The sequence below is a fragment of the Rhea pennata genome, chromosome Z (genome assembly GCF_028389875.1).
Source record: "Rhea pennata isolate bPtePen1 chromosome Z, bPtePen1.pri, whole genome shotgun sequence".
NCBI lineage: Eukaryota > Metazoa > Chordata > Aves > Rheiformes > Rheidae > Rhea > Rhea pennata.
The window spans coordinates 40,967,841-40,979,662 of NC_084702.1; the positions used below are offsets into that span (position 1 = coordinate 40,967,841).

General features: G+C 44.5%; 1 protein-coding gene across 2 annotated transcripts in view; it reads right to left on the reverse strand.

The window, feature by feature from the left end:
- Positions 1–11,315, reverse strand: part of KCNN2 (potassium calcium-activated channel subfamily N member 2) — a 72,063-nt gene extending 60,748 nt beyond the window's left edge. For both annotated transcript variants that reach the window (XM_062599744.1, XM_062599743.1), the window contains exons 1-3: positions 11,294–11,315; positions 9,937–11,042; positions 9,339–9,434 (exon numbers count right to left, since the gene is read on the reverse strand). In XM_062599744.1, coding sequence (XP_062455728.1) covers positions 9,339–9,434; positions 9,937–11,042; positions 11,294–11,315 — 1,224 coding nt within the window. The remainder of the gene's footprint in view (positions 1–9,338; positions 9,435–9,936; positions 11,043–11,293) is intronic.
- Positions 11,316–11,822: the final 507 nt, after the last annotated feature.

Here is an 11,822-nt window from a genome sequence, read left to right on the forward strand (position 1 = left end):
GTGAATCCACTTTACTCCATGATACCATTCAGATGAGGTTCATATTTTGTAGCAAAAGTCATGGAGTACCTTTCTGAATGTGGATGGACAAAAACTTGTCCTGTATCAGCCCATTCCTTATGCACAGCCCAAGAACAATACTTGGGCAGTATCCTACAATCAAAGGAATAGATGCAACCACAATCTGGCTGTACTAGCCACATCACCAAAATAGAACTTAGAGCTACACCAGGAAGCAGCTTCCTGGAGAAAGAAAGAATAGGTACACAGCCGCCTAAACTTTTTCATAAATCCATGTCCAATTAAGAATTTTTGAGTCTCTTTTAAAAGAATTTTTAATAATAACAAAGTTTGATGTGAGAGGGCTTGAAGGATCAAACCTCTAGCATAGCATGAAGCCACTCTAAATTAAAATGCTCCCAAAATCCCACTAATTCAGACACTTTCACAAACATGAATTCTTCTCTGAAGTTATGTTTTGTCAAAATATACCTCAAATGTGCACGGCTGGTGTAAAAAAATAAAAACTAATAGTACGTAGAAATTCATTGACAATATTTTTGATGCCAACTTCAGTCAGCAATAACCTAGGTGCTACCAGTGAATAATCAGTGATGTCTATTATTAATCACATTTATTATTTGTTTCAGCTGAGCAACAACTTATCATGTGGTGTCTAGGCACACATGAACATCCCAGTCTTTCTCCAGTTTCCCAGACTGAAAGCAGAATTCTATGCATTCAGATTTTACAGGTGCGATAGAACAGGCTGAATTCAAAGCTACTATGCATTTTTTGTCGTTTTTAATTAAGTCATGCCTCGTTCCCTGGCTGCAGCAGATCTTTTTCTTAAAAGCATAACGATTTATCTCAAAGCAAGAAATAACATTTACAGCCTGGGGTGAATCTTTGTGTTTGTTCAGAGACTGAAATTGAGGCATGGGCTCCCAATGCATTATTCTGGTAGCCCCACTGTCAGAGGTTGGGATAGGGCAGGTGGAAATGACTACACACATCTGTAGTAATGTTACATGACAGAAGTTGCAGTGCTATGAAAGCTGGAATAAACAAGGAACAAAATACTTCATAAAGATCCCCAACAGTATCTGATTAGGATTCATTTTACGTTGCATCATCTGGGAATGTCATCTACAGCAGGCTGTTCTTGAAAATTTTAGACTTTTAGGCATAGCTGGTTGAAAACTGCATTTTATTTCTGTGAAAAAAAGACTGTCTCAGCATAAGACTATGATAGCTAGGCAAGCCTGAGGTTCGAATGTAGAGCTGAAGCCTTTCTCAGATGACTTCCAAAGCACAGCAAAGAATTCTTAGTCTCAGTCTTCCCTTTGTAAAATTATCATTTAACTGGCAGGAAAAAAAAAAGGAAGATTTCTCCAGGTAATTCCCTTTGACTAGGATAAATGCAATATAAATGCTTGTTATATACAGGCTAACTTACATCTACCCATTAAAGCACATAACTGACGTATAACTGTTCACGGAAGACACAATGCTACACTTAAAACACTACAAGCAACTGTACTTACTGCAGAGTACTGATGAGAAAGCTCAGGAAGCTCTATTCCCACCGGTGACAATACCATCTATGATTATGAGACTATGTAGGTTTATTTCTCAACCATTTTTATTTCAAACATGCTCTCCTACAAGCAAAAAGTCTTCCTTTTCCTCTGATATCCACTTCTGAATACCTGGACTCAGTATCAAGCTAGGTCCTTAAGCACCCTGGTCCTTACAAGTACTAGAGGTTTTACAGGACAAATTATATTTTCAGTTACATATAGATAGCCTTTTAATTCCCTGTTTATGACTTTCACAGCACCTATTGCCTTCAATAACTTTGTCATATGCATTCAGTTAGAATTCAATAAGCAATTCTGTTGGTCGAGCATGTAACCCAGAACCCAACCTTCCCCTTTTCATCAGGATAGCTCTACAGTATTAACAGAAATTAAAGTTTAGACCGTACAACAGTGACAGAGGGTGTTTTCTTTAAATAAATAGGCTTATTTGGAGAGAAAAAAACACAGCAAATTACTCCTTATAAACTAAGTAATACTGTAGTAAGTAATAAGCAATAACAAAATACAAATACAAGGTATTTAAACCCTAGCCACTGGTTTTAGTTTATATGAAACTCATGCTTCTTATCTTCTTATCTATCATGTAAATGTTTATTACTTCTCCCAAATGGATTTAATTCTGAAAGGACCTGCACTCTCCACCAAATCAATGAGATAAGGACGCATCTGAAAAGATGCACGTATCCCTCTTCTGAATTCAACCTTCGAGGAATACAGAACTTTCACACCTTTTTCTTGGTTTTAAAACGTCAGTGGTATAAAACTATTTTTACTAAGGACTACTTTCACACAGATGAATGAGAGCAGTTGCAAGGACTGTTCAAGGGAGGAGATTCAATGAAGCAGTAAGCTACAAATTTGTGATTTCCAGTAACTATATTTACACAGTATTCTATAAAGTCCACATGTATTATATAAAGTGAATATTTTACTTGCAAAAATCTAGGTTTAGATACATTGATTTAAAGTGAAGAATGCTTATTTTAACTACTCATTTTAGACAAAGAGATCTGTCTAAGGCTGTAGAACATGCTGTCACGACAATCTCTTCTCGGCTCGTGGCAACCATAAGAAATAACTTAACGCACCTTTCAAAATTAAAATAATTGGACAAAATCAGTTTTTTGCCTCAGTAAAAATACACTGACCACTAGAAGCAAACTTGCTGGATATTTCATATATCGCATTTTTTGAATGGAAGCTTTCCATTCATTTTTTTCAGTTTAATATATCTAATACTATTTAGAAACAAAAGAAGAAGAAAAAAAGTGATATTGAACACTGTTTTTCTTTATGTTGTCATGATGTGTAGTTTACTCCCTTTTCAACAGAGCAGAGCTATAATTTACTTCCTCACAAAATTACTTGTTTTTCTGCTTGCTTTAGAGTTTATTTTCAGTTAATAAAAGAAACATTGCACAATGACCAATATATCTAGCTTACCTGAAAGCTAATTAAAAGATCAATTACAGCCTCCTCTCTTCAGGGTAATTTATGTCTTAAAAGGAGCTATGTAGCCTTAAAGCAGTAATTCATCCTCTAGTGACGGACTGTGACAAAGATTTTTATCATCAAAATCAAGGGTGAAAAAGCTGACTGAAGCTGCACAAAAACTTCCATGCAGCTTCATCGATACTCAGAAGTCCTACACAGCAGCTATTGCTATGCTGATCTCTGCTCAAAATAGATCATAAACATGTCTCAAAACAAATTCAAAGGCCAGAATACCACATGTAGTGTACTACATATAAGCCATAAACAGAATCATAAGAATGTTAATCTACATTTGTAAAGCTTAGTACTCCTTTCACTTAAACCTATGTAAACCAGAGCTGCAGTCAAGTAAATGAGAAAAGTTTCAGTAACGAAGGATCTAATGCATACCACGCTGTTACATCAAGATGTGCATGCAAAATGCCTCTAAAATAGTACACAATACCTACTCTGTTGATTTCAAATAAGCTAAACAGTGTATACAAATTCATGATCTGGTCTCTAGTTACAAACATTCTCCTACCACTGTGTGTAAGAACACTCCTCGCACTTTATTATGGATTACTATGCCTTGATGAACTTTGAGCAGCCTCATTAAAGAGCACTGGGAATAACAGTGCATTTGAATGGCCAGTGCTAGCTGCTGTCGGGCAACCATTCAGCAATCTGACCATCAGATATAACCTCTTCCTACGTCCTAATGGAGGCTGTTGGAAATAAGCATCTTCTACATTTAACTTAAAAGCAAAAGGCCTCAAAATATTTCAGTTGATTTTCATTAGATGCTTGACTGCTAAAGGATTCCCTTTGCTGCCTTCTGTGCCTTACATGTTACAGCACCGATTTTCAAAGACAGGCTGGATATCCATAACTTTTTCAAGGTCAGTATTTGTACAGAAATATTCTATTAAAAAAATGCACTGAATGGAACTAAAAGAAAATACTTACCACATAGGTAGTCTAAAGTGTTAATTTGTCAGGATACAGTTTCTAAAGATTCCTTATACAAGAAGCCACTGTATCCTGGACCAAAACTGCCACATAGTAAGTTTTGCTATCATCTGATCCAAGGTCTATTAAAATACAAAGAAAATTTTCAGTAATTCTCAAGATTTAGATTAAAATTATTACTCAAAGTTTATTTATTGATTTTCAGCTGTTATTCAACAGACTTGCTTTCTGTGCTAACTCTTAATCAACCTCATTTGTCTTCACAGCAGCAGTAGGTTTTACTGTCTTATTTGTTAATCCTGACGATTCAATATACCTAAGTAAAGGCAAGCTAGACCCTTTTGGCACAGAAACTTCCAACATGAGAGTCAATGAGGTAAACATGTATCACCACAGAAAAGGCAAGATTACACAGATATAAACAAATAAATATATCGGTCAGCAGAATATCTATTACGGTTTGTGATGTGAAACCCTAAGAGTTTAACTTCGTACTTGTTAATTAACGAGTGCAGGATTTCTGCTGAAGAATTTTCCATTGATGCCAGTATGATAATTAAAGTTCCATAAACAGTGCTTACTATAATCATGCATTATGGAATTTGTTTAACTAGTAAGTCATGAAGTGTATTTATTAATATCTGCTGTTGTTTACTTGTACTATCTGTTCCTTTTCTTCATTTTTTGGGAGACAGAGAAAAGGAGAAGAGTCTTGACTCTTCAGCAAGGCATTTGGGCTCACATCAGTGACAATTTTCCATAAAGTTAATGAAGACTGAAAGTATTTCATTCTAAATCAGTACCACATGATTTTCCCACCACTTCAGAACACTCTAGGGACTGAAGGTACTCTCTCCATGAAGGCCTGGAAAGTGATGGATTGAATTCTAAAAAGGAATTCTGCTGTGACAGCAATGGCTTAACCTTAACTATGAAGTTTGCATGACTTTCCATAGGAGTTCCACCTGACCTCAGGCAGTGTAATTTATAAGTGTTTAAAAATCTCAATACACACACAAGAAACTGAAGATCTCTATTCATTTTTTCCAAATATCACCAATTTTCATTTTTCTGCAAGAACATCTGTATCAGTAAAAAAGAGGGAGAAGAGGTTCAGATTCAGTTCAAGAGAACACAGGTTACTATTATCCAAAAAGGGCAATGGAAGAGCCATGTTTATTTACAGAAGGGATACCCTAAGTATTGCAGCACCAAAGCACAGATTTCCCTGTAGACATAGTCCTCCTACCCAGTTAAAGTCATCTCTGAATAAATACCAGGCTGTGACAGAACACCCAGTGAAAGGGATTAAGGGCATCTCATGAGAAACCTTGGGGAATTTGGGGTTTAATTAGTTGCTCTGAGTGATATAAGAAAGTGCCAGCAAAACTTCAGAATGTACATTTAAAAAGCATTTCCATCTCCAGCAGTACAGGAGAGAGACATCGAGATCTACTGTCCCAGTAAAAGTAGTAAAACCACAGCTTTACCATGTGAAATGTTATCCAAAAGTGTCTTAACTTCCACCTGATTATTAATTTAACAGCAAATTTAATTAGAGAAAGGTAGAATGGAACAATCAGTTATCCAGAAACAACAGTTTTAATCATGTTGTATGGTGCTGTTTTAATTATGTAAAATACCACGAAGTAACAAACTGTTCATGCATGAAGTGGGTAATTTGTACATTATTATAATTGGATGATGCTATCTTCTTCGCTCTTATCTCCTCCACCTCTTCAAACATGTATTTCCCAACTGTAGTAATAGTTAGAGAAATACCTGTTCCAGGCTGGGATAATGATGAGTTACATTTTTCCTACTGGCCTCCCAAACAAAGGACACTTTCTTTGAAGACTCAACAACCACACAAGCCTAGAGAAAGAATAATGAATATTTCATAATGTCCCAAGTGCAATGTTTTTAATGACATTATAAGTATGACATCAATGAACCAAAAGGCAAATACATAGATTTAGGGCTGTTACCACACTTAACTCCAGTCATTATTGTTGTTTATGGATTCGTTTTTTTCAGGGGGAGGGAGGTAAAGGAAGCATTGCTTGTGGGTTTTTCCTTCTTTTCTGTAAATGATAATGTAAGCTAAGAATTATCATTTAAAACAACTTAGTTTTATTTAATTTTTATTACAATCTTAACATTAACTCACACTAATAAATACAGTAAGAGTTTGCGCTTTACTCTGAGTTAAACACAACAATGAATCCACTGCAATCACTGAAAACCTATCTGAAGAAAAAATTTTCATATTTCAAATATTTCACAGAACTAGGCAGTGCCCAGTGATTCGGGTCTGAATACCACAGCTACACCATTCTGGAGACATTGTCCTGTCAAATGCCAGGAAGGTTTCTCGGAAAATTAAAAAAAAAAAATTATATAACAATAATTCTGTCTCGCTAAGAGGTTCAGAACGCCGAGAGGAGCATGTCGGAAGCGCTGCCCCGCAGGAAGCTGGCGGAGCGCCCGCCGCCGCCCCGCAGCAGCCGCCGGGCCCGGGCCCGCCGGGGCGCCCGGCGGCGGCGCGGCGCGCGGAGCTGTCTGCGGTGCTGAACGGGGAGGCGGCGGGGAACACCCCACGCACCTGGCGCACGCGAGGTGCCCCGGCTCCTTCACTGATACGCTCTATAGTAATAATACAAATAACCACTGCAAGCTCGTTTGTCTCACATCCATGTCATGCTCTTGAGAAGAAGCTCTATGAGTCTTATTAAATCTCCTTTCCAAAATGGGACCTTTGGCAGGTCTGGGACAGGCAAACTAGCCCGATTCAACTATTTGCTGTCAAAGCAAAGAACACAAGTAAGGTCATTTAAATGGACAGATTACAGTCACCTCTATGCCATTAGGCACTGCCATAGGCTTGCTTGCAGCATCGTTTTTCAGCCTTCCTACCAAGAAATCAAGGGAACAGACTACTGAAAAAACTGAAGAAGCCAATTCCAGTTAGCAGGTATTTTAGGTCACCAGGTATTTCTAAATATTACATCTGCAAGTGGTAGTAATTGCTAAACTTTCACCTTATTTCCCAATATATTTCAATTCATCTTTCACAGAAGAATTTTTTTTTCTTTTAGCAGGTTTGCTTCTATCAGGCTGTAAAACATAACCCACTGCAGAGTATGTTGACATTCTTCTGTTCCACACACAAAAAGAATTTTTGTTCTCCCAGTGAATTCCTGCTAATTTACACTCTACTTACTGATAAAGTCTAAGTACCTTTCAGAAAAAAATTTGAACAGGATTAAAAAATAGCTGGTATAAACAGTCTGCCAGGACACAACCAATCATCCGTAGGTATGACTGTACACACCTCATTCATGGAAGACTCCACTGCACTTAGAGAGTACTTGCCTGAATTAAAGACTAGAGAAATTGACCTTAGAAGACTCTTCAGAAAAAAGGCAGCTTTTAAGATTATTAAAAAACAAAAAAAAAACAAACAAAAAAAATACATTATTGGGCCTATGCACTTTTTTTTTTCCTTCCAACAGTCTCCTTGAAAAGAGAACTTCCTTTTCATTTTCAGAATGAATAGGAGCCCTTTGAAGTTGCAGTTTAGTCCAGGCCTTGCCATGATCATTGCCGTCTACAGTGTCTCTCGGACAAAAACATAGGGTATAACTGTTTTACAAACAGGCACATTTACGTTATACAACTTGCAGTGTTGAAAACTACATTAACCTGAAGTCACACAGCTGTGTAACTTCCTCATTATAAGACTATATGAAGCTCTTTAAAACGACCAATAAAAAAATTAAAGAAACACAACTGAAGTTTTTTAAAAGATTGTTTTTCTGATCTGTAACAAATCTTTGAAAGACTAAAAATAGTATCTTTTTAGCTGAAAAAAAAATACATGCTGGAGTAACTTACTACTGATGCAGAGAAGCTATGCATACGATTATGCGTACAGACGCAAAACTGTTTTATCTTGTATATGATTTCATACTTAAAGTCTCTGGAAAATGCGTAAAATAATCCAAACCCTTACAGAGCTTGTTTTTTTCAGCTTCGTTCTTGGTTCCTCAAGTACCACTTATAGTAAGGTACACTGGAAAAGAAGCCTCCTACATTGCTGCAGCTACATTTATTTTTCCACAAACAAACAAACTTCTTCAGCAGCATTCCAATAATCTTAGTGATACTTTTTTAAATAGTAATATTTATTTATTGAGTACAATGAGATTAAGCAGTTGTCCATCTTTGATACTAATGCAAAGAAACTGGGTTCTGTGCCAGATAAAGAAGTTTTGCATGTGTAAAGACTGTGGGGCAAGATCCAACTCGGCAAACAGTTCAGTAACACAATACTTCCTTTAACATTAGTCTAGGTAGAAGACTAGAGTACCCTTTCACATAAGAGCTACTAGAGCACCCATTTGCATAGAAGAAGGGAACTATAAAATTCTTAATTTCTCTTTTTTTCTTAACTGGTACAACTGAAAATAGCTTCTTTATCCTTGAAAACTGTCATTCCAGACAGTATCCCAAGGTCTCTCCAATTATAAGTAGCAAAAGCACCAACATATCTATGGATATTTTTCACTTCAAAACTTTGAAAACTGTTATATGTTTCAATTTAACTGAAATTCCAAATTTTCATCTCTTGATCAGAAACAATCAGGTAAAGCAGAACATGGGACAATCTGTTAGGCTTGTTCTGTGGCTTTGACCATTACATTCCTCCTACCTTTTGCCCTACAGTTCCCTCGACAGTTTTCCTCTGTCACATTCCCTGGTGATTGCAATTCTGTTGTATTAAATAAAACAAGTCCAACATAAATGTTCCTCATCTCTTTAAATGTTTTCCTACTGTATGCTAGTTTCTGAAACAGCACAACGAAGATGACATACCTAGAAGTTAGCAAAGCCTATTCCCTGACAATTAAGCCTGCCACTCAAAGGAAATGCACAACATGAAATTTAGTTATTGGGAAATAAAGAGTGCTATTCTACATCTGCTAGAGAAGACAAAAGGTATGTTACACAGAAAGTGTGTTGTGACCTTGGGATGAAGTGATCCTACAGCATAATTTCAGGTAACAACCCCAGCAGGCAAAGCCTCCTAGCAGGTATATCATGTAATCTATCCTATTTCTCTCCACAGCCAAAGTATGTTCACGAACTTGGGCAATACTAAGTAATTGTTTTTGTCTTCTGGACCCACGGGAAATGCGAAGTACTTACCACAGCAACACCTTTAGAAAAACCGACTCCGCAACAGCCGCTACGTCAACCCACAGAATTCACAAAGCGAAGCATTACCTGGATTTCCCTGGCGTGGTACACAATGATGAGGCCGAGCAGGATAATCGTGGAGAGGCTAATAAGGCATTTCAGAGCGAGGGAATACAGCGACTCCTGCAAGGGGAAGACACGGGCGTCCCTCAGGGACCCGCGCGCAGGCACCGGGCTGCCCCGCGCCGGGGGGTCGCCGCGCCTAACGGCTGCCGGCGGGGGAGGGGCGGGGGTCGCCGCGCCTAACAGCTACCGGAGTCGCCTCGGCTAACGGCTGCCGGCGGGGGGGAGGGGCGGAGAGGGGCGGGGGTCGCCTCGGCTAACGGCTGCCGGCGGGGGGGAGGGGCGGAGAGGGGCGGGGGTCGCCTCGGCTAACGGCTACCGGAGTCGCCTCGGCTAACGGCTGCCGGGGGGGGACGGGACGACAGGGGACGACAGGGGTCGCCTCGGCTAACGGCTGCCGGGGGGGGGGGGGGGGGACGGGACGACAGGGGTCGCCTCGGCTAACGGCTGCCGGGGGACGACGACGACAGGGGTCGCCTTGGCTAACGGCTGCCGGGGGGGGGGGAGCTGCGGGGGTCGCCTCGCCCGGCGCTGAGGGGCCCGTGGCGGCGGCGGGCGGTACCTTGGTGTAGGCGCCCCAGGACAGCTCAGTCTCGATGACCATGACCACGATGCCGAACATGCCGAAGATGAGCGCGTAGTCGCTGAGGCGCTTGCGCTTCTCAAAGAGCGCCCGGCGGTGCCCCAGCTTGTAGCCGATGTTCTGGTTCTTCTTCTTGCTGGACTTGCTGCCGCCGTTGTTGGGGGCGCCGGGGCCCGGGCCGGGGCCGGCGGGGCCGTAGAGCGCCAGGTTGTTGGAGTTGTTGTGCTCGGGCTTAGACACCACGATCTCCGGGGCGGTAGCGGCGGGGCTGGGGCTGGCGAGCGGCGGCTGGAGCGGCTGCGCCTCGGAGTCCAGCTCGTGGAGGTTCCTGCGGGACGAGCTCAGGTTGCTGAGCGGCCGCATGACGCCGCCGTTGTACCTGCAGCTGCTCATGGCTATTTCGGTGAAGGGGTTGCTCTCGCGGCGCTGCTGCTGCTGGTGATGATGGTGGTGGTGGTGGTGGTGGTGGTGGTGAGTGCTGCCGCTGCTGATACTGCTGCTGGGGCTGGCTGCCTGCTGCTGCTGCAGGCTATGGCACTGGTGGTACTGGGGGTACTGGTGGGGCTGCCTGGCCGAGCCGGCATGGCTGGAGGGGGTCAGCTCGCTGACGTTCAGCTGGCTGCCCTGCCGGGAGGAGGCGGCGGAGGAGAGCGGCGACGAGTGCGTCCGGAAGGCGCCCGAGAGGGGCGAGGAGGTGCGGAGCAGCAGGGGCAGGTTATCCCCCGCTGCTGCCGCAGCAGCCCCGTAGTAGGCGCAGTTGTTGCACTGGAGGCATGGGCTGTGCTGCTGTTGCTGCTGCTGGAGGAGGCTCTGCTTGTCCTGGCCGTGCGGCGGCGGGCACTGCGGCGGCGGCGGGCGCTGCTGCTGCTGCTCGGCGCAGAAGCCCGGCGGGAACTGCAGCGGGGTTTCCATGCCCGCGCCGTTAAAGCCGCAGGAGGACCAGGCGGTGCTGCGCCCTGCGCAATGCGTTATGGTCGGCAGGGGAGAGTCCTGCTGTCGCCACCGAGGGCCCATCCCGGCTCCCGTAGAATCCAACCGCCGCGTCCGATTGGTCGGGCGGACCAAAACAACGGGCATCACGTCACCTGGCGGGGGAACGAGCCGCAGCGTGAGGCGGCGGGGGCGGGGCGGGGCCGAGGGGTCCCCCCGCCGCCCCGCCCGCGGGGGATCCCGCCGCCGCCGCCGCCGCGGCTTCCCCGCCGCCGCCCCGCGGAATCCCGGGGGCTCCCGGGGGCGGGGAGGCCGCGCGCGCGCCCGCTCCCCGCATCGCCCTCCCCAGGGACGGGCCCCGCTCCGCTCCCCTCCGCGGCCCGGCCCGGCCGCCGCCGCCACTCACATCTGCGCCGCCTCCGGAACATGGGCGCCCGCCGCGCCGCGCTCCGGAGCTGTCCAGCGCCGCCCCGCCGCCGCCGCCCTGCAGGACAGGCACAGCCAGGGCGCGTCAGGCCGGGGCCGCCCGGCGGGGCCTGGCCACGCGCGGTTATTGCGACGCTCTCGGGCCCGCGGCAAAGGCAGCGCTTGCTCGGCGCTGGCCGCAACGGTGGCGGGCGGCTGCGCGGGCCCCGGGCGGACGCGCCGCGGGGTGACCTGCCCGTCAGAGCCCCGCTCCGCGGGCCGCACGGGCGAGCGGCACCGCCCGCGCCCTGCCCCCGGGCCTCTCCGCGGAGCCAGGCTCCCGCCGACCCGCTCCAGGCAAGCTCCGAGCCGGCCACCCGCTTCCCTCTCCTTCCCCAGCTCACCGGGCGATCCGTTCTGGCCGCTCCCTTACACGGAGCACTGTCTGAACGAGACAGAGGCTCGCCTCTGCATTTATTTCAGGGAAGAATCGTGAAAAGGTAAGCGGTTTACTCCATTATAGCTATGCC